The sequence below is a fragment of the Nanorana parkeri genome, unplaced genomic scaffold (genome assembly GCF_000935625.1).
Source record: "Nanorana parkeri isolate BGI_ZX_2015 unplaced genomic scaffold, ASM93562v1 scaffold789, whole genome shotgun sequence".
In the NCBI taxonomy this organism is placed as follows: Eukaryota; Metazoa; Chordata; class Amphibia; order Anura; family Dicroglossidae; genus Nanorana; species Nanorana parkeri.
Genome location: NW_017307057.1, coordinates 735,103 through 758,321, shown reverse-complemented (window position 1 = coordinate 758,321; position 23,219 = coordinate 735,103). Strand labels below are relative to the sequence as shown.

The 23,219-nt window shown below is 38.7% G+C and overlaps 1 protein-coding gene across 2 annotated transcripts in view; it reads right to left on the bottom strand.

Annotated features, from left to right (window-relative positions):
• Positions 1-23,219, bottom strand: part of PHF3 (PHD finger protein 3) — a 52,659-nt gene that overhangs the window by 14,464 nt on the left and 14,976 nt on the right. The window contains exons 2-11 of one of the 2 annotated variants that reach the window (XM_018564857.1): positions 21,705-21,971; positions 19,275-19,433; positions 15,706-17,242; positions 9,461-9,770; positions 6,061-6,241; positions 5,433-5,586; positions 4,786-4,942; positions 4,564-4,680; positions 3,789-3,917; positions 857-989 (exon numbers count right to left, since the gene is read on the bottom strand). In XM_018564857.1, the coding sequence (XP_018420359.1) occupies positions 857-989; positions 3,789-3,917; positions 4,564-4,680; positions 4,786-4,942; positions 5,433-5,586; positions 6,061-6,241; positions 9,461-9,770; positions 15,706-17,242; positions 19,275-19,433; positions 21,705-21,948 (3,121 nt within the window). In that variant the 5' untranslated portion in view covers positions 21,949-21,971. The remainder of the gene's footprint in view (positions 1-856; positions 990-3,788; positions 3,918-4,563; positions 4,681-4,785; positions 4,943-5,432; positions 5,587-6,060; positions 6,242-9,460; positions 9,771-15,705; positions 17,243-19,274; positions 19,434-21,704; positions 21,972-23,219) is intronic. The other variant, XM_018564858.1, reaches the window with a different exon arrangement.

The following is a 23,219-nucleotide window of genomic DNA, read 5'->3' as shown; positions in this document are numbered from 1 at the left end:
ACCACTGCTCTTTCCTCTCACTCTCTGCACACCACTGCTCTTTCCTCTCACTCTCTGCACACCACTGCTCTTTCCTCTCAGCACAGTACCACACTTTCCTCTTTCTGAACAAGAATATTATTTTTTTCTTACTCTCTTCCTGCCTAATGTTCTTCCTTCTCTTTCCTTACCTACTGTTCCTTTTCACACCCATCTGTGCAGTTCTCCTCACGTTGGTGAAGCTGCACCCTCCTTTTACAAAACCTGCACCGCTTATGGTTCCTCACTAGAATATTCTGTCCAGTTACCACACAAGCTTTTACAAATTAACATCTACAACAGATAGCCCTTTATTATATTTACCAGACACACAGGTTGCAAGCAGTTAGGAAACAGTAGCACATTACCCTTTGATACTGTGATACATAAATGTGTCAGACCACACAGGTTGTAAAAACACTGGTTTAAGTATTCATTCAATAAGTCTGAAATTATAGGATTAAAGCACACAAATCCCTTGTTTTAAGTAGCTAATTATGTGGAATACCACTGCTAGTTAGGAGACAGAATTTGTACTAATGCAAGCATAAAAAGACTAAAAAAATACTTAAAGCCTTTCCAATAAATATTATATAAAATAAACAAAGAAGTTTATTAGCTGATCACTTCTACTAATATAAAGATACTACTAGTGATAGTTGCAGTATTTGCACAAAGTATAGTGCACACAGGCAACTGATATGTGTTTGCCAAGCATTTGCTGGGGTTTTTCAAGTGTTTGCCTTGCTTTAAGATTAACTTGTACATAGGGAAAAAGCAAACCAAAAACTGCTCTCACACCCACCTTGATTTTCTACCAATAATAATTATAACATACCTGTGCATATTTTACAGTTTAAGTCAAAGAGGTGATTTTTGTGGTGCGCTGTTGTGTCTGATGTAGACTCAGTAGGTGGATCTTTATCTTTGTGTGCTTCTTCCTCCTTTTCAATGGGTTTCACGACAGATTCCTGTAATTATATACATGAAAAGTATCATATTTATGAAGGAGAAGGGATTTGAAAAAAAAAGGAGCAGTGATGGGATAAAGGTATAAAACGGTAGATTTTTATTTTAATTTGCTCTTTTATTATTCCAACAAAATTTTCTGTCTGTATTAAAGTCTGTGATTTAAAAAACCAGTAAACCTGCAACACTTCAAACAGTCTATTCAGAGCCAGGTGAAGGCAAAAGGGATAAAGTTAAAATGGAGGAAAGGTAGGAAGCCAGGGAAAGAATAAAAATAAAAAGGAGGCGGGAAAATGTATAACAAAGGGGGAAAAACTGAGAAAGAAAAAGGAACAAAATTTTTTAAAAAAAAGAGAAAAAAGGAAAACAAAAAGAGAAGAGGAGCAAAATATTCATAATAATGAGACATGACGACACACATAATTTAGCTCTTGAGGTATTCTCTTTTCTAAAGTAATGTCCAATATGCTTCCCTCTGATTTAATAAGGTCACTCTAATGCCTCTATTTACGTCTTTCAATTCTTTCTATTATTTGAACTATTAGAGAATCTATTTTTGCATCATGAGCTTGTCTCGCCACACTAGTATTTACACCTCATTGTATATCATATAAATGATCTCCCTATCGCAGTCTCCTACTTTTTCTACCCACATATTGTATTTTACAAATCTAACATATACAACAAATCTTGTATCACAATTCGAAAGTTGTTTAATCTCATCCTGTTTGTTGGTGGCACAAGATGCCACAGTTCTGCTATCCTCCAACAGGTTGCAACTGGAGCATCTGGTTTCACCATACCTACAAAGAGCTGTAGTCTGCACCCAGATGATTTCTGTTTCTTTAGGAACATATTCGAAGACATCTGTTGTGCTAATGTTGGATTCTTTTTGGCTACAAATGCACTCCTTTATCCAACACTCTGTGGTATGCTTTGTCACTATAAAGAAGCAGTAAGTAAGCATCTCTACACAATTGTTTTAATTTCATAAAGTGCTATACTTTATTTTGTAGAAAAAAAAAAGGAGCAATTACCCCTTCCTCCCTAACTCCTCTCTTCCTCCACGTATCACATAATAGATCCTCTTTGTTTGTACTTTTAGCATATTTTAAGTTACTTCTACACTGCTTTTATTCTAACCTCTCTGATAAAAAAAATTTCATTTTATTTGCTTGTTTTTCAAAAAATTCCATGTTGTAGACCAAAAATTACCCCCATGGTACCATGGTATTGCTCTTACTATGTTTCTTGGATGATAGCTCCCGGATGATTGAATTGTTAGAAATTCATTTTCTATAAGGCTAAAGCTGGCCATATACTAATAGTCTTTTTGTTGAAGACTATTAGCCCTGTGGGCTAATAGCGTGGATGAGGAAGTCTCATCCATCGGCTATTGTATTCTGACTGCAACATGTGTGCTCCTTCAACAAAAGTCTCAAATTATATAGATTATTGTTCATATACAGTAATGCATAAATTCAGATGTCTCCAACCCATCATCCACCACAAAAGTCAAATCATCTTTATACATGGCAAAAAAATGAATTTGTCTCCTCCCAGTAGTAATACTGCTGGTAAATGAAGAGCTACTAAATGTAGCACTTCCTCTGGGCTGAAGTTCAGATCAGAATGCACACACCTCTCTGCTGAACAGGAAAAATTCAGACCAGTATCAGGTTCAATCTGAACCCGATTCTCATCACTAACAATAAACCACCAACATTACAACGCAACACACCCGATGATCTTCATCGCAACTACAAATGCAGGTTTAAGATATGCCCAAAGAACGTTATTTAAAGGATCTGTATATTTTTAATGTTGCCTTTTAAGCAGTATTAAAACCCCCTTCCCATACTGAATGGTAATTTTTTTTTATTATTTGATTGTTACATGTTCCCCGTGGCAGTGCCAAGCTATCCATGCTCTTGTTTTAACAAAAGCTTGCATTGGCCTTGAAAAATGCCAGAAAAAAAATACAAAGATTCAGCATCTATGGATGTCAGTAGGGTTTGCTGCCATGTTTGGGTTTAAAGGATCTTCTTCTGGGATAACCAAGCCTCCTGCAAACCAAATGTTTCCCAGTTTGCACATCCCTACCATAAACTATCAACTGTATGGGGCATTCTTCTCACTGACCCCCAAAGTAATGGGGCATTCTTTCCATTGACCACCAATGTAAGGTAACCCTGCCTTTACTCTGTTAACTAACCAACAATGCAAAAGGTTACCTTTCCAACCAATGTAAGAGGGCACTTATCCACCTACCACTAATGTAAGGGTACATTAAGTTGACAACACAGGTCTTTGTGCATTTCTCCACTAACCATTAAATGTAGACGGACACTACAATTTTCACTATCTGCATTTCCTATTCTGGTTATCGATATTATTTGTTTCATGATTATTTTGCTGTATAGAGCGGGGAAGTGTTAAAAATGAATGGCTCTGTGTATCACATATGCTAGGTACACCATTTCTTTATTCTTTTAATTTTTTATATCAACAACATACAGATCAAGTTGATCCTCCATGGAAATGCTATAATTTTAGCAAGAGTTTCAAGACACCTGAAAATTATTTAAAGGGTTAAGAAACTGTGGTTATGAGTATTGCTAACTATAACATAATAATGCTACTGCTCAATTTTATTGGAACGATCAAACAATGGAACTGAATGATCCTTTGTTGTCTTGAGTAAAATATCATTTGAAGCAATCAAATTTATGACCGATCAATATTTATCACACAAACATATATACAGAGGTATATATGTCACAAGAAAAAGAAGACATTACCTCTGTGTCCATGGCTTCAGGCTCTTTATTAGGAGCATCACTTTCTATTTCAATTTCACCCTTATGTGTAATTTTAGTGATTGGTCGCCGTTCCACTTCACGTTGTTCTTTTTCAATCATCTCAATAGTCTATGGAGGGGACAGGAGAACCAAAGTTTTACTTTGCTTTGTTCAAGGATTAAGAAAAAAAGAAATTTTTCAGACGTGAAAAGGACATCATCAGTTAATTCACGCTGTAAAAAATAAAGGAATGTAATACACCCTAGCCATTTTGCTACATCAAAAAATGTTAAAAATCAGGTTTTAGTTAGGCCTATCCCCATTAATGTATGAGGTAGTTAGAAAGGGAAATGGTGCACACATCATTTACATTTACAGTGTGTTGACCAGTGTTTTCTATTCAAATCAATTAAATAAGGTCTCTCAAAATGCAGAATTTGTTTTAATTAGAACGACACCTAAAATGCAGAGACCTATTTATATTAATAGAAGTAGTAGAAATTGTCAACAGCACACCACAAATATGTACAGCAAAAAGTCCTGTAATGACAGATTGCCAATCTGTCATTACAGGACTTTTTGCTGTACATATTTGTGGTGTGCTGGTGACAATTTCTACTACTTCTATATGTTCACGGTGCCGACCGTGGTCGCTACAAGCACCCGCCTGCTTTGCAGGTTTACTAATTTTCCGGTAAGGAGTGCAGCTGGTTTCCTACTATACACTATTTATATTAATGTTACACATTTCTGTTAAGCAGGAAGAAAATATTACATGTCTGTTTTCCCTTTGCCTCCAAGCTGCCAACTCTTTAGATGCCAACTCCTCTGGTGTCATCTTGATGAGATGTTCTGGAGTGATGTCTCCTCTGAGGACTCGCTTATACAACACCTTTCATATAAAAAAAAATAAAAAAAAATGAATGTGTAACCAATTCAAAGCTGATAAGTAGAAATAGATTAATATTTGCAAAAGAAAAAAACCCCAAAAACTTACATTGTTCTTAGGATCTCTCAAGTTAAACATTAAACTTCTATACTTATTCTTGTATTTAGAATCTGTATCTCGATAAAATGAAAATAACTCCTTTTCAATCTTGGCTGAAACTTTGGTAGCCCTTTCTTCGGGAATCTTTGAGGATGATTGTGAAAGTCTATTTAAAAAAAACAACAAATATACATTTTAGTAAACAGTTCTAAAATAATGATTAAACAATAGGCATATTCAAATTTACTTTTAGTAGTTACCTGAAAATTAAATGTGGTTACAAAAATGCCAAACTGACATTCCATACACTGAAAGGGTTATTTACAAAGCTGCCGAAGGCAACCGTCTGAATAACCGAGCCAAACGCTGTTATTTGGGTTATGTCTTAACCCAAGTCAATGAATGCACCTCAATTGTCTGCCAAACTTATCTTGAACTTATTTCAAACTGACCTCACATAGACCATGAACTGATTTCAAATGCATATCTGCAAGTCATTTTTTAATCATTAGACTTTGAGACTGAACCCTTCTACATTATTTATTTTTTCAAAGAAAGTTTTAATTTTTTTTTTAACAAAGAAAGTTGCCCACTTTTACATATGGCTTGTTTCCCCACAGTCTGTGCAACTATTTCCTTTAAAATTATTTTCATACCTCTTTAATAGAATTTCTTTTAAAGATTGCCGGACACTTTGCCTTATTTGGTCAACAGATGGTTTTGGTGTAGAAGGAGAGGGATTTGGTACGCCTGATGAAGATCCTTTCTTTTCTGGTTTCTTTCTTTTAATGTCTTGCTTTTCACTAGCACCTGTTATCAAAAGCACCATAAATATTTTTGTGAAACAGAAATCCCCATCCCATTCATAAGAAAGCATAACAGCAATATCTAGGTTTAATATTCACCAGCAGTGCAGTTATTGATAGGCTGCAGCAGGAGTCACAGGAATGCGACTTAACTAAAACTATTGTCAATGAACAATAGAAATCACCAGCACTCCGTAAATGAAATTTAAAAAAAGTCAATTTATTTGGACTAAACGTCAAACATTTCGCATAATCTGGATTATGTGATATGTGTGACGTTTAGTCCAAATAAATGGACTTTTTTTGAATTTCATTTACGGAGTGCTGGTGATTTCTATTGTTCATTGACTGTTGTACACGGCGCCATCCGTGATTGTCACTGCAAGCACCACTATTTTCACTTGGACCGGAATCGCTGTAAGGAGTGCAGTGTTTTCTTAACTAAAACAGACACTTCACTTACATTAAGTAATAATACCTGATTTTGGAGTCTTTTCATCATTGGATGGAGCAGCTGTAGAATCTTTTGAAGGCCTTTCTCGTTTTTCCTCAGAGACTCGGTGAGATGCTGTGGCAGACTGCAAGGTCTTCCTGTCAGGTGCATGCTTCTTCATTTCCAAATCCTTCCTTTCTAAGACTTGCTTATTATCTCCAGAGCTCTAAAATCAAACATATTTCATAACTCTGCTCTTTAAAATAGTACTAATTATAGTGTTAGAAGCACTATTTTTTAAAATCTTAAGATTAGATTAAATATTTTAAGTCCGTTTTTAAACAGAGACATTTACAATGTTTAGAATTATAGGCCCAGCATGAAGGAAATCAATTACATTCCTAAAGCTCTTTTATAGATATACAAATATATAAATATAATATAATTTATAAATGAAATGGGATTAGCTTGAAAATAAACCTGTACTGACGTCCTTTAAAAATATTAGTTGCCTCACATGCTAATCCACTGGCATCAAAACGTTCTAAGTCACTGTGCAAGAAAGGAGCTCTGACTCTATTCTGGCGTTTCTGATTTACAAGCTTGTTCTGAGTCAGTGCCTCAGAATTACTGAAGTCAAAGCTTTAACATGACAGCCAAGCAGTTAGCATTTTCCTCAGGAGAGATTAGCAATGGCAGCCTCCATACATCTGCCTCTTTTTTTTTTTTAAGTAAACCTGTTGGTAACATAGATTGCTCTGGTAAATGACAATGTACATTTTCAGCTCATACCTTTGCCATAGCAGTGTTATCCACCATTCTCGGATACTGTTTATGCAATTGGTAACTTGGTTGGTATTTAAATAGCTAAAGATAATTCTCACAAGGCAATACCTGAGCCTGCTGAAAAGTCACAGGCATTACATTGTGCAATGATGGTACCCATAACACACACACACACCTAAAAGTTCCCAAAATATATAAAACACGGCACCGCAATGCATGTTAATGCACAAACAATGAAGAGGCACGTTACCGTTCAATTCAGATTGTACCCCAATGCACTATTACATTAGTCGACAATTCACCATAACAGCAGGGCACACCACAACGCACATGTAGTGGGTTGTGGTGCTTTGTGTTGAAAAGAGAAAAAAAAAGATTATCTCAATTTTTTCATGTGCTATGTTGTGGTGCCAATTAATCCATAATTAGCACACTGTAAACCTAATCTATATCGTGATTGCAAAACAATACCGGCGCCTTCAAATCCAAAAAGAGCCCAGCAGTAAAAATACAGCAAACACGATGGAGGCAGCTTGCACAGATTAGATGGACCACCAGTCCACCAGAGTGGCACCGCTGTCGAGCACATATGGATAAACACACGCATTCACATCCCCAAGTGGACATTTCTAAAATAATGTAGAATGTGTGTGTGTATATTCCCAACCCCTCTAAACGAAAAAAAAAAAAAAATAATTGTTTTTTTTTTCCCCTTTCCCTTTCCATTAAAGTGCCGACTATTTAGGGAGTAGATCCCTTTTTCGTAGATCCTTTTTCGTTTAGAGGGGTTGGGAATATACGACAGCGGTGCCACTCTTAGCAGTGGTTTTTAAAGAATTTAGGTGTTTTACTTTGACATCCATATATTGCGGTTATTGATGTTGAATATTATGTTCATTATTTGTATAACTCATATCTAGATCACTTATGCACCAGTGGATGTTAGTACACACTTTTATTAGTTTCAATGCATTTTGATGGCTGGGACAATTCCCATTATGGTTGGTTTCCATCCAGCTCTATTGGTGAACACTAACATCTACCAGCCAAAGACGAATGTATGTGAATTGGTTTATGGGTTTTGGATATGTGCAATATATTAATTTATTTTATACACTAATGATTTTCATAAGATGCATTTCTCATCACAAGTCACTTGTTGTAATCACTTGAATATATTACATCCATTTTTTATAGTAATCACTTGAAGTAATAACTCTAATATATTACATCCATTTTTAAATAATAATTACTTTGAGACAGTAGGGGTTTCTGTTATCGAAATTCTTTTAAATGCTGGGTTTATATCCCCTTTTTTCAAATAGATACATTGTTCCGCCATTTTCATAGGTTAGTGTGGAGGCCATCTAGAGACAGCTTTAGTGTTTTTATTTTCCAGGCTTTGAAAGTAGCTAGTGCATAAATACACTGTTTCAACTATTTAAGTTTTGTTGTATGAATTGTTTGTATCCTTTGTGCAGCTGCATTTGTCAGTCTGCGGCGTATAGATCATCCTGGTTGAGAACTGGGAAATGACTCCTTATAGTTTTTTATTAACCATCAGTTGATTTTGGTCATACTATACAAACTATAGGGGTACATCGTGTTTATTACTTTCCTTTAAGCTCAAAATCGAATTCCCTGCTTGGCTGCCGGTTTAATATGTCAGTCTGTCATTTATTGAGTAACTCCTATGGGGACGAATATTTAAAAGTAATCGTTACTGTCAGTCTGAAACACACTCTTGTTTCTGAGCTGATCTATGTCAATTAGGCGGCTATCGCATCCACATTATGTCCATTCCATGTATGACATTATATTGTGGATTAGCTCGAGCTGAAAAGTAATTAGAGATCACTTGCAGCTGCCTTCTCTAGATAAGCCTCCAACACCGACTGGATGATTGGACTAAAAATCCCACGTGACCCTCTGTCAAAGATTTAAGGCAGGATACAGGGGGTGTTCATTCATTGGTTCTGATGAAGGGGGCGTGCCCCAGAAACGCGTAAACCATTTATCAATACAGGGATCGAGGTTAAGGGTTCCGTCCTCTCACCTTATTCTACTGGTTTTTATTCTACCGAACTGTTGTAAGTACAGCCTTAGAGCTGCGTGTTTTTACTATTAAATACAATTTTTACACTATGGAGGCGCTCTCTTTTGTTCCTAATCTATATCGTATCTAAACCTATCTAAATCCAAAAACAAAAATGTCATATATTGCCGCTTGCTAGTCCTTTGATATGCTGGTTATATTAGTTTTCACTTTTCAGGGTAAGAACATTTTCAGCAATAATACTTTGAATGATTTATTTTTTGTAAACTGGGCATGTTGGGTATCGTTTTACTCGTTGTAACCTCATCTTTTATATTTCATTAAAAAAATGGGTAATTTGTTGTGTTTTGGGGCATTTAATTAAATTTGTCACTAAATTTGGGGGTTTAATAAGGAGTTGCGCTAATATTGCGCAACATAAAAATTTTCAACTACCACCATTTTATTCTATAGGGTCTTGGCATTCAGAAAATATATAATGTTGGGGGGTTTTACGTCATTTTCAGGCCTAAAATGTGGAATATAACATGGGTGCAAAAAATGAAAAACGGGCCTCAGTCATGAAGGGGTTAAACCAATAGCCCATTATGACTTAAACTGTACCTTTTTGGAAATTTTAACTTTGTGTTTTATGGTATCATCTGCCTGCTTCGATTTTTCATGAGGTACACCTTGACATCCTGTTGTCACGGGTTTATGAATTTCCACAGCTTTATGTTCTTGGAGTAGATCTGGTTTCTGACTATCACTAGAAGCAGAGGTTTCAGAGGTATCCATTTTTTCCTCTTCCACACAGCACTTTACACATATATACTCTTTGTCATCCACTTCCATCTGCTGTGCTTGACCAAGGTTTAGGCCAACACATTCTCCATGAAACCAATCATCACATCTTCCACATCCCACCATAAACCTGAAAAACAGAACTTCGCATTATTATAAATCAAACTTCAGAAATAACTTTGGTCATGTTATTTAATAACTCTAGCCAGCAAATGTTAAGAGGCTCTATAGCTCCTCCCCAGGCTGAAGTCCCAAATATGGGTGTTCCTTGAGGGAAGTGCACATACTGGAGCCCTGTCTGTGGTCTACTCTGATCCCTTACATTTACATAAAACTCTAGCTTTACTAAGCCCAAACCGTCTTGCTATTTTCTGCCTGGACTCAGCAAAGCTATCTATGTGTTTTATGTACATTTTGGCGAGCACAGGAGGCACAGACAGGCCTGCAGGATTAGAAGGATAGCTGGCAATTGTAGAGGAGGGGTAGCTGTGGCTGCATGGCCTTAGTGTGCACTCTCCAACATGCTGCCTTATCTCAGAGCTGTCACTCAGAAGGTCTGTCTCTTTTGCTTATCATGTCAGATACAAGTGTAGGGAGGAGGGGCTAGCAATCTGACAAGGCTGCTCAGGAACCACAGCACAGATGTAAATGGGGGCAAGTGCATTGTGCACTGTGCTCACTGTGGGATTTAAGGAAAGTTTTATGCTTGTGATGATACTTCTTTAGGGTACATGGAAATACAAAAGAAAATGTTTATTATAACAGAGGATTATAGAATTCCCTGACCTGTAGTGCATCATACTATACTGGTGGTACAAAAGGGAATTGGCAAACATTTTTTATTTTATTTTACTAATTTGAATGTATGTTCAGACCATCTTCAATTTGATTAGACAGCTTTGACCCAGCTTTTTATGGAACCTGCACCAAACCAAAATCTCACATGTTTACTTACCCTAACGGAATAAATGTAAAACAAATCTGCACCTATCTCTTGTACCTGACAGCTTTTTTTTTGCCCCAAATTGAATTATAGTTAAAATTATTCAGGATTTACATAGTGCCAAAAGTTTGCAAAGCACTTTACAAAATAAAGAGAAACAGTACAGTTACAATACAAAACAATGTAATAGAAGAAAGTTAGGAGGACACTGGCAAACAAAGGAAAAAACTGAAACAAGCCCAGGATAACCTCTCCTACTACCATCATGCCTCAACATCATTGTAGCAGAGCAGTACCTAGAGTATAATAATAAGCAAGAGGGGTGTGCCCTATGTCCCTCAATGGACTCCAAGAAAGGGATTTTGAATTATTCGCCAAGTACAAAATCCAAAAAAATGTTCTTGTCCATTGAGGGACATTGAGAGACACAGAAAGTCTTAAACCTTAGGGACACCCAAAAGCAGTCCAGCTGAGAGAACAGCAAACTAACGTTAAACAGGCCCATGAAAACCGAAAAAACTAGGGACTGTCTGTAGCTCAAACAGCCGCCTGTAAGACCTTACGCACACAGCTGGCATCAGATGAGGTCACAACAAGTGGCAGGTTTGAAAATCTGGGAAACAGTTGTTTGTTTGATGCCAAACTGCCCAAGAAGCACTCACAGATTTAGTAGAGTGGGCCTTGACAAAACAGGGTGGAACTCAATCTTTAAGACCATAAGATTCGATAATGGTTTATCTGAGGTGGAATGAGAAGCTGGTGCATCCTTACGGGACTCATGTGGGAAGATCCAGATGATCTGGTAGATCCCACGGATCTCTGCCAGAATTCTCATCAGACAGACAAGACAAGGAAGACGTTTCAGGGGAGGAAGGCATGGTGCAGGGTATTGACCCCACGGAGTCACTGTGAATCCACTGCTTTCACTAGAAGATCCCTGTACCTGACGGCAAATCAGCCAGAAAGTGCACATCCAGCATCTCCCACCTGTGATACAGGTCCTGGAACACCTCTGGGTGTAGGTACCACTCTCCCGAGTCCAGAAGTTGCCGGCTATAGAAGTCTGCCTGCCATTTGTCAATGCCTGGGATGTACACAGAGGACAAGGCTGGACAGGACAGGACAGGATGCGCTCTACCTCTTCTCACAACTATACGTCTGGATCCTCAATGATGGCTAAAAAGTCTTTCTGATGAAGGGAGGTGATGACCGACCTGGTGGTTCTATACAGAATTTCTCAACTGAATGAAGACACTCATTGCTTTTAAAGCCCAAATTGAACAGTTACACCTTTTGGATATGGAAACTGTGAACTGTTTCGCAGTCACACAGTTTAACCAAAGTATCCTGAAAATTTGTACGGACAGGTGACCCATGCGGGAGATAAGGAAACGTCCAGCAAACCATCAAAACTATAGCTTATAGCTACAACCATTTGCTACAAACGTTCTATGACCAAGCAATCAACCACAGCAGTGGCAAGATCTCTTTTAAGGGACTCTTACTAGTAAGCCAGGGTTTGGTAAAGCAGGGTCACAACAGATATGGGTGAAGACCAGGGCCTGCAAGCAAGAACGGAGCACTAGATAGGGCTTCCAATGGTTTACTGGTTGGGTCCTTAAAGGCAGACGCATCCTTCACCACTATGGTGGTTGCTTTGTTAAGCTGGGAGAATGCAGGATCCAGTGGGGAGACCACATTTTTTACAAGTTCCTCTTAAACTGTCTCCTTAGTGGATGACTTGGAACAGCAGGTGCACTGGGAAAGTATTTTGTGGTCTTACAGACCCCAAAGGACACAAGACTGGGAATAACACTGGTAGAAGCAAAAGGCTGATTCTTTAGTTTCAGAGTGGTATGCACCACATCAATAAGAGACAAAACAGTCTCTTTTTAAATTGGGAGTAATGGCAAAAGACTACAACTCTTCAGAGGCAAGCTCTTCAGGTTAAGACTTGAGCGACTCTGAATCGGAGTCTCAGCAGCTGATGGCTCAGACAACTCCAAGGCTGCCGGTAGATCATATAAGGAATCTGCAGGGGAAGGCGTGGGAGCGTGCTTGGGGCCTTTGCAATCAGAGTCAGCAAATAACTGGGTGATTTGGGCCTTTAAGCTTTGAATGACTAGTAAAAACCACAGCCGAGAGGGCAGAGTCAAAGAAAGACTTTGAAGACAAGATAGACTAGGAGATAGGAGCAGAGGGCAACAGGATTCCAGGCTGCATCAGTAATAGCACCGTTAGTAATGTGTGTGTTGGAAACACCCAGAATAGTGGGAGCGCTCCACATTGTCATGTCCGGAAATAGACAATCCTACAGGATTCCAGGCTGCAGACATTGGTTGCATCAGTAGTAGCACCGTTCGTAATGTGTGAGCTGCAAGCACCCAGAATAGTGGGAACATCCCACATTCCCATGTCCGGAACTAAGACATGTTGTTACCGCATGGCATTAAGGAAACAGAAAGCTCAAGGTAGAATGCAAGGCCTCAGGTACTCACAAAACCCAGACAGCTGTAGCAGGCGAGGATCAGATGGCTGGAGGTGACCAAAGTCACTATCGGTGGACAGCAGAAACCAATTGAAGTTCCTTGTGGCTCACAAGCAGGAGTGCAGCGGGGAGATGCTTCCTCAGTGCTGTATGGCAGGAAACACAGCACACATGCGCAATGCTCCACCCAGGGATCAGTGCACAGTCCCAGAGAATTTACCTCTTTCCGCAGTGGAAACCAGTGGGTAATGAGGAACTGTAAAGGCACCCAGGGACCTGTGTACTTGTGATAACTCCCTGACATTACCCTACATGGAAACACATGCCTAAAGTGTCACTTCAGGCTATCCTTGCAACATCTAGTCCAGTAGGGTATTGACATGGAATTCCAAAAGCCAGGCTGAGGATAGCTGCCACTGGGGAGACCTGCTCTAGCAGCACTGTATAGAAGAATCGTAATTAAAGAAAAATGTTGAAGAGTAAGAATAAATGGTGCTAGCAAAAATCAACTAGCCTTTTAGACAGCAGAGGTGAAGAAAAGACATCCCTCCTCCTAGGACATCAGCAAAAAACTAAGTCATGCTGGTAGTATGAGGGGGTTATCCTGGACTGGCCTACAGTTTTTTTGATTGCTAGTTTCCAATCCTCCTGTGGGTAGCAGAATATCCTAAAGGGTGAAAGACTTCCTATATCCATCAATGAAAAGAAGATGAAATTCCAGCTTCCCTTTCTACTGTATAACCAGGGTTCTCCCAGAGGTTGATAGGATTTCCTTGACCAGTGAGCAGCTGCGGACTGATCTTCCACCTGGTACAGAGTCACTGGTGTGGGACCAGGGAATGTTATTATTCTTATTATCCAGGATTTATATAGCACCAACAGTTTGTGCAGCACTTTACAATATTAGAAGAAAATATAGTTACAAGACACTTTCATGGGCAGGAAGGCCCTGCCCATGAAAGCTTACAATCAAAGAGATGTAAAAAAGACACTGGGAGGAATTTATCAAAACTGGAGCAGTAGGATCTGGAGCAGTTGCCTATGACAATCAATCAGCTTCTCTCTTCAGTTTGTTAATTTAAGGTTTAAAAAGGAAAGGTGGATGCTGATTGGTTACCATGGACAACTGCTTCAGATTTTGTCTGCTCCAGTTTTGATAAATACCCCCCAATATGATTTTCAGTGTCCATGTTTCTTTTCTAGCCATTATTATTATTTGCTTACATTCCTGATTGTTACTGAAAATTAGTTTGTTGTAGAGAGTAGGGTGGTGATAAAAAAAATGGGTGACAAATACATTAAGTAATGCTTACTTTTTTATTCTTCTATTTATTATACAACCTACTGATTACTCTAATTAACAATAAGCTGTAGATATAATTTTTAGCAATGACTCCTTCCTGCAAAATTATTTGATGGTTTCCTTTGTGGTTAAAGGTTAAGAAAGGCTGGTATAAATACTATGCATTGTATTATATACTATATTCTGTACCGTACTGCATGGCACACAGGAAACACAATTTGAGCTTCTGTGCAGCCTAGCTGCATTCCTCTCTAGTTATATAAACTTAACAGTACATAGTATTCTGCATTGTGCTGTATAATGTACTATTGCTGGGTTTTGTAGTCCTCTATAGCTGGTGGTATTCTGCATTGTGCTGTACAATGTACTATTGCTGGGTTTTGTAGGCCTCTATAGCCGATGTCATTCTGCATTCATTGCTGTATAATTTTACACTTTTTATTTCACTATATTGCACACCACACTTTTGTTTTCTTTTTTACTTCCACCGCTAAGCTTGCTCCTGTGATGGACTACACTCAATACAAACTAGTAGTGCATCACTGGAGCCATTTTTTAGAATGTATTTTATGTTTTATCCGATTAACCGATTAATCGAACTTAATAATCGGCTAACTAATCGATTTTGAAAATAATCGTTAGCTGCAGCTCTAAAATCAGATACATTAAAACAAGAAATGAAGTGACATGATTATACGGCAAGGAATAAGAAGACCATGGGGCTCATCTTAAAGTGAACCTAAACCCAAATATAAAAATGCAATATAATGCAATGTGTCAGTCCTTACATATGGTGGTCGCATTTGTTTTCTTTTTCAGGCTTTTTTACGTTTGTTTGCGAATAACACACTTCCTGTCCTAGGGTGGATACGCTCCCTCCACTCTATATATGAAGGGAGTCAAGCTGGTCACTGGGCTGCTCTCTTTATTTAGACTACTATACCCTCCTCCACTCTGCATCTCCATTACATAGGTAGGAGTTCATTAGTAGTTACAAGGACACTGCAATTCTGACAAGATAAACAAACAGTTATTTTGGTGTACTTGCAGAATATGTACTTGGCAAGAAAAAAGAAAACACCATAACTAAGTACAGCACGCTGAAATATATAACATTTTTGGTTTTGGGTTTAGATATCCTTTACGTGTCAAGAATTAAAAACGTAACTGAGTATTGTCCAAAATGTAGTGACTTAAGAGTCTGCATGCAGGAAACTTTGGTAAATAATTATACTGTCTTTTGCATAGACTATTGGAATGTATAAAGTGAAAATAAATCCCTTACCTAGATATATATTGAATTATTCATATTAGCTAGCAAAGGATCCTACCTATTTCCATGAAGTTTTCTGCATGAACTGCAATGTCTTGTTGGATTCCAAACGTACTTATCAGTTGGTGAAGATACTTCTGTTCCTTCTTTTTTTACAGTAGGTATGTTATCAGGAATAAACAAAGGTGGCTCGTCAACAGAAGCACTTTTGCTACTTCTTCTTTGTCGGGGTGGAAGTGACTTTTTGAATTTGGTCTTTTCTTCCGAATGCTCAGCTGCTTCTTTCTCTTCCCCCATGTCCTTTGAGTGAGGAGCCACTTTTGATAATGGCTGTTTAGTGAATGATTTATCACTAGAATGGGATAAACTCCTAGAACCTACATGAGATGACAGAACGTGGGATGTTTCTTTTGAATTTCCCTGACTGTCCCGTAATGCATCATCTAGCTGTTTTAACAATGTAAAGGAATTGCCCTTTTTTTCAGCCGAACAAGGCTTCTTTTTCATCGTAGTCTTTATTGGAATGTTGTGGATTTTTGCACTTACGGGTCCCTTTTTCGTTACTTTAATAATTTTCGACTTGTCGGGCAGAATTGGAGATTCAGAGCGAGAAATGTTAGTTTTTTTAAATCTACCCTTTTGATGAGAATATAAGCTGCCATCTTTTGAGGAAGCAATATTTTTTGTAGAATTTTCTGTAGCCATAGATACTTGAGCAGAACTGGGTTTTAGCTTTTTTGCACCTTTTCGATTACGATTTGGTTTTCCGAAACCATTTCCAGCTGACATTTCTTTTTCTGTAGTCTCCACTTTTTCACCACTTTCTACGTCTTCTGTGGTATTCTCTACTAAACTTTCTGCAACTGATATATCTCCTAAAGAATTACATTTGTTATTGGTATTCAGAACTTCAGAAGTAATAGAATTTTTGTCTGGTTCATTCTCTTGGTCAGAGCTGCCAACAGCATTTTGCAACATACATTCAACATTAATTTCTGGGTGCAACACTGCCTTACCACCCAAGTCACATTCAACAACTCCTGATAAAAGCGCAAGCTCTTGGTGAACTTTATCATATATTACATCTGTTTTTTTATCATCAGTCTGATAGTTCTCATTGCTATACACTTTTTCATCTACAGGTGCTTGTAAGACATCATCGGTCAAATTTTCTCCTTGAGAATTATTCAAATCCTGTTCTGTTTCTTCTTGCAAACCTTTATTAGAATTTCCACTCAATAAAATAAGAGAAACATTATTTGAAGTTTCAGAGTTACCATCGTCTTTTTGTAGTATGCTTTGTGTGTTTGATAAAATGTCATTTGTAGTACTCGCTTCTTTGTCTGTCTCCTTATTTGAACTATTTTCATCTGTAGTCACTTTATACTCCTTATTTGCTATTCTTGTTGATCTCCTTGAGTTCTGTGTGCTATTGCTTCTTTTATCATCACTTCCAATGTGCAAAATATGTTCATTATCTTCTGATTTATCAGCGGCTGTGTCTATTCCGGACAATTTAGATTTTTTTGGACTTGTAACCTTTGCAGCATTCAATGTCTTCTCAGTTGTACTAGGTCTTAGCGTTCGTGTGGATTCTGTTAAAAATCAAATAAAACAATAAGGGAGTAAAACACTGATGATCAAAAAAAATAAATGGAAATGTTATAACCATTAATATTAAATACTATTATTATACAGGATTTATATAGCGCCAAACAGTTTGCGCAGCGCTTTACAATATAAGGAAGATATTACAGTTACAATACAATTCAAGACAAGATGGTAAGGAGGGCCCTGGCCGTGAGGGCTTATTAAGCTAAAGCGTGTAAAATGATACTGTTCAGCTCCAATGTGAAGAGTATCTGATGAAATCCTCACCTCCTGATTTGTGCTATTCCTGTTTAATATTAATTGTTGGCCACAGTGGTTAACAGGCAGTCCTCAAAACCCAGATAGGAAGAACAAGAGCATTAGTGGAACAAGTAGTCCACATGAGGAGAAAGATATGGTTTTGTGAAACAGAGTATGCTGGATAGTGCAGATAAAGCTACTTTAATAAATATAAAATGTAAAGCTTATAATGAAGCGACTTTTTCAGATCATATCATCAGGTCACACCTACACCACGTGGCAACAGGTCACACTGACATGCTGTGAAAATCTCACAAGGTAGCCACCAATGGAGAGAGCAGAAGCCAAGATAATTATACTACACAGTACTCTATAACATCCCCTGACCATATGGAGCAGTTTAGGTGCCATTTTCATGCTCTCCTTAGCCTTCATCAAGTACCTCAACTTAACTCTGAAGTCACAGCCCCAAAAATGTCAGTACTGTAGAAGAGGTGCTCCACTATTCAGGTTACACATTTGTGTGTGTGTTTGTCGTTTTTTGCACCAGCCTTGAAAACTTTTTGTAATTTTTTCCACTTGGTGCTTACAGTATATACCTTGCATATACTGTCCTCCCATATTGCCAGCTAACTAATGATAGTGTCTTAGCATTTGTTGTTGTGACCTGGTGCACCAGGGATGATCTGACCCGATAATATTCCCTTATGAAGTCACTTCATTGTAAGAGCATTTTTTTTAACTTTACATTTAATACAGTGGTTTTATCTGCACTATCCAATGGGCTATGTTTCTGTTTTTATGTTTTGCATGTGAATGTGGTCTTTGGATATACACAAAGCATGCAAGGGTATGTGCACTTGCTTTAGTACCAGTGTAGTAAGATTTGCTTTTCAAAATAAGGGATGGTATGTTTGCCTTTATAGACACCAACAAAAAAATAGCTGACCCTCTCCAAAGTGATATATCACAGGCTCAGAAACTGGCTCTTAAGTTTCTGTTTAACTAGTTTTTATTGGATGGATTTGGTCATTTTACAGTACAATAAAGGAAGAGCTCACATCTGTTAGGGTTCATCCTATAAAGACAAATATAAAAAGTAGGACGATACATTCTGATCATGGTTACAGCTGTAAGGGCCGATTCACAACTGTGAGGTGCCTTAGCCGCATGGTTCAGTGAGATTATCGCATGCTACCGCACAACACACCTACCATGTATTATAGTGTGGGAGGTGCGTTTGCTGCCATTCATTCAAATGGAACCCCGAAAAACTAAAAACAAAAATAGAAAACAGTGCATGGACTACTATTTTAAGCCACCACGCACCACAATGCAGCCAGAGGTGCATTTGGGGTGCCATTCAAATGATTAGCAGTGCGATTATTGCACCGCACTGGTGTGAATCGGCCCTGGAGAGTGATAGTTTTTGTAACTGCATGTAATCAGGGACTATATGAAGTTTGTCCCATTTGTGAAACAACTTTACTTGTTTCATGTGTAATTAAGCAGCACAATATGAGAGATATTGATTTATGTTGAAGTCACATAAGTTTTGTATATTTCCCAGATTTGGAATATTTGATGAACTTTTCTATTAAAAACATTAAGAGTATAGGTTTATATTATATTTAAAGGGATTACAGTTGGAATTTAGTTTGATTTTTGTTGAAATTGGTTATTTATAGTAATTCTAGTGCTTGCTGCTTGATTTAAACACTTCAGATTTTTGTTTGGCGCAAGGTAGTTTTTTCACATTTTGTTTTTAAGACTTACCATGTGCTTTCAAACGTGGTGATTTCCTTAGTGATTTTATAGAAGGCTCATTTAAACTGTTAAGGTTCTTGTCTGGTAGAATTATATCTTCTTCGTCATTGATATCAACAGCAGTTACTTTATCTACCCCAACATCCATTATATCATCAAGACCAACACCTTAAAAAAAAAAAAAAAGTGATTTAAAGCAACAGAAAACGGCTGCTAAATATGAACTGTTCAACTTATAAACAATATACCGATACTTAATCCAGGGCTCAACAAATCTCAGGCACCAGGTCGCCATGTCAACTACAAATTGTGTCCTGGCGCCTGAGCTTTTGTCAGCCCGTTCACCATGGACATGCAGTTGTGGCAGCTGCTCTCCTCCCCAGTGCATGCTGCGGTCTGTGTCCCCTTCGGTCCCGCTGCTCTCCCTGTCTATATCAGCAGAGGCAGCGGGGATAGGAGGGGGCACAGACGGCTGCAGCCGGCACCCAGCTGGGAGAAGAGACCGCTGTCAGCCACTGTGATCTGTATTCCCTCCCTGCGCATCTGAGGCATCCATTAATGAACGGTAACCACTTGATCTCAACGGTTACCGGCTTTTGACAGCTGCAAATAGCTGATCACATACAGTGTACGTGATCAGTCATTTGGGGACCTCATGATGTACAGCGTACATCTCCAGTCATGAAGGTGTTAAACATCGGCACTTCATGTCATGTCTCTGCCTCCCTCTTGACCATTCACAAAACACAGATGTATGCAGAATTTTGCGAATGGCCATGTGGAGAGAGGGACGGAGATGAAACACATGCACAGGTATCTAACGGATGTGCAGCAGCGATGTCGGCAGTGAGCCAGAAGTTACATTTGAAACACTTAGGACACACTAAACAGAAGGACAATAAAGGTAATTTTTCAAGCCAACAAACATATTCTTTATGATTTGATTCTGAAAGGGTATTTTTCTAGTATACTGAGCTGTACATGTCCACAAATTACCATGTGCCGAAACAAAACATTATAAAACTATTAAAACATATCTATACTTAAAATCTAAAGCTTGGAGCTTGGCTGTACTAGGACTTTGACACAAAACAATCATAAAAAATGTGCTGCTGGCATATAATTCCTGAATACAAGTAGCACAGTAATTCTGTATATGTTGAGAGAGCCTAGACATACCAGCAATTATACTAGGGCTGCAGCTAACGATTATTTTCATAATCGATTAGTTAGCCGATTATTAAGTTCGATTAATCGATTAATTGGATTAAAAAAAAAAAGACTCCAGTGATGGACTACTAGTTTGTATTGAGATTGTAGTCCATCACGGGAGCAAGCTTGGAGTGGTGGAAGTAAAAAAAAAGTGTGGTGTGCAATATAGTACATTATACAGCGGCGCAATGCAGAATACCAGCAGCTATAGAGGAATACAGCAAATCGCAGCAATAGTAATTATACTATAATGTATTATTGCTGGGATCTGATGTATTCCTCTATAGCTCCTGGTATTGGAGAGGACGGGTATGATGCAGGAATAGAGAGGACGGGTATGATGCAGGAAAAGGGAGGATGGGTATGATGCAGGAATAGAGAGGACGGGTATGATGCAGGAATAGGGAGGACGGGTATGATGGTGGGATGGGGTGCAGAGGACAGGTATGATGGTGTAATGGGGTGCAGAGGACGGGTATGATGGTGGAATGGAGTGCAGGGATGGAGAGGATGGGTATGATGGTGGAATGGGGTGCAGAGGACGGGTATGATGATGGAATGGAGAGGACGGGTATGATAGTGGGATGGGGTGCAGAGGACGGGTATGATGGTGGAATGGGGTGCAGAGGACGGGTATGATGGTGGAATGGAGTGCAGGGATGGAGAGGACGGGTATGATGGTAGAATGGAGTGCAGGGATGGAGAGGATGGGTATAATGATGGAATGGAGTGCAGAGGACGGGTATAATGATGCAATGGAGAGGATGGGTATGATGGTGGAATGGAGTGCAGGGATGGAGAGGACGGGTATAATGATGGAATGGAGTGCAGAGGACGGGTATAATGATGGAATGGAGAGGACGGGTATGATGGTGGGATGGGGTGCAGAGGACAGGTATGATGGTGGAATGGGGTGCATCTGCACATTATGTACGACAAGAACTAATCAAGTATTAATGTATTTGTAATTATTTAGCAAGAATCATGAGCATGCCTAGTAGATCGAATTGGTATTTTTATTTTTTTATGTAATAATGAATTTTAACATTAAATATTTTTGATACAAGTAAAGTAGTCTGACACTTCTTAAAGCCCCAACACCACACTTGTGGTATTTGTTGTTACATATGCTTATTAAAAAGATCAACAATTGTGTTTTAACGTTTCATGTTTCTTTGCTGGAGCTTGTGCCAACTTTGTCTAAACAGCTGAAAAGAATGAACATACCTGTTGAGGGTGTTATCTGAAAGTTATGCTCTGCGTTATCCAAAACTGGTAAACAGAATTGGGTGCTTGCAGATCCAAGCATAGGATCTTTATCACTGAGCATGTTCTTCAAGGAATCTTCTATGACATGTTGGCCTGTGGCAAATTCGTCACAGCCTTCACTTTCTAGGTTAGAGCCTAGAAACAGGGCATCATCCAAGTGCTCAGTTGGGATTAAATGGTTGAATGTGTCAACTATATCCATGAAGACTTCTGTATATTTCAATCCTGTAGAAATAAAACAATATTGCAAAAACGCTGTATATATTACAGTAATAGCTTGATGCTGTGAAGTGAACACAGGACATTTCAATAAACATTTCCTGCAACTAGGGGAACAAAATTCACACACAGGAAATAAACACACATCCCCAAACAGTTTATTTAAATTACTTTTTTTTATTAAAGTAACCCCGTTGCTATATTATACATGCAAAAACAAGCCATAACTATAAGGGGGGGGATTTATATACTTACCTCTCCTGCATGCACAGCTCAGTGTACAATCTTGGCATGCTGTAGATGCTGGGACAGAGTAATTCTGGTGCCTATGCATGGGAGTTATGACATTCCAGGCCACCTGGGGCAAGCCGAATGTGTTGGGCACTGCAGGCAGGGAGAGGCAGATCACCCCTTCCAGTCTACAGCGTCACACTAGGGGAGCCAACTTGGAGAGCCAGACCAAATGATTGTGCGGGCCGTAAACAGAGCACAGGCTAAACGTTCCCCACCCCTGCTGTAGGGGGGTGCTGTGGGGGTAAGTGTGCCATAATGTGCAAGTATGCTATGCATTGTGGTAATCATTAAAAGCTCACCCAATAGGATCTATCTGTGATCAGAAGGTGACGCAACCACTGCGCTCTGTGACATATGACAATAAAGTCACATAATGCAGAATAAGTGTGTTCCCATTTACTGGCAGTACTCAAAGTTCCCTGGGGCACTTGCTATATCTAACTGCTTTCTTTGCAATGGAAAAACAATGGAAAGACAAATAATATGTACTCTAGTGGCAGACATTCTCACAAACCACCTTCTCTGCTACATTCATGCCAAATAACAGTGCATCATAAACCAAGAGCATCAGAATCTCCAACTACAAAGTGAGAGCTTAGCTTTTTCAGCTCTTCTCCACATGCATATATCAGACACATTGGGGCAAAAATGTGGCCTTTCAGAGAAATTGTTGTAGATTTTCCAACATTGTAGAAGGGTTATACTTTGTGCCTCTTTTAAAGGAGAACTATGGGGTCAGGTCTTTTCCCCATAGTTCTCCTTTAAGGCCAAAACACACCTTTAGAATGCAGTTCCCTCATGTGTTGCAGTGCCATTCATCTGGCTGTAACGCATGTGTTGGTGTGCACCACAAAGCATGGTAATAAACTGCATTGCAAAAAAAAAGAATTGTGGATGTTTTGGTGCGTTGCCTTGGCACAATGCACGTTAATGCAGAGCACCAGGATGCCAAAGTGTTAT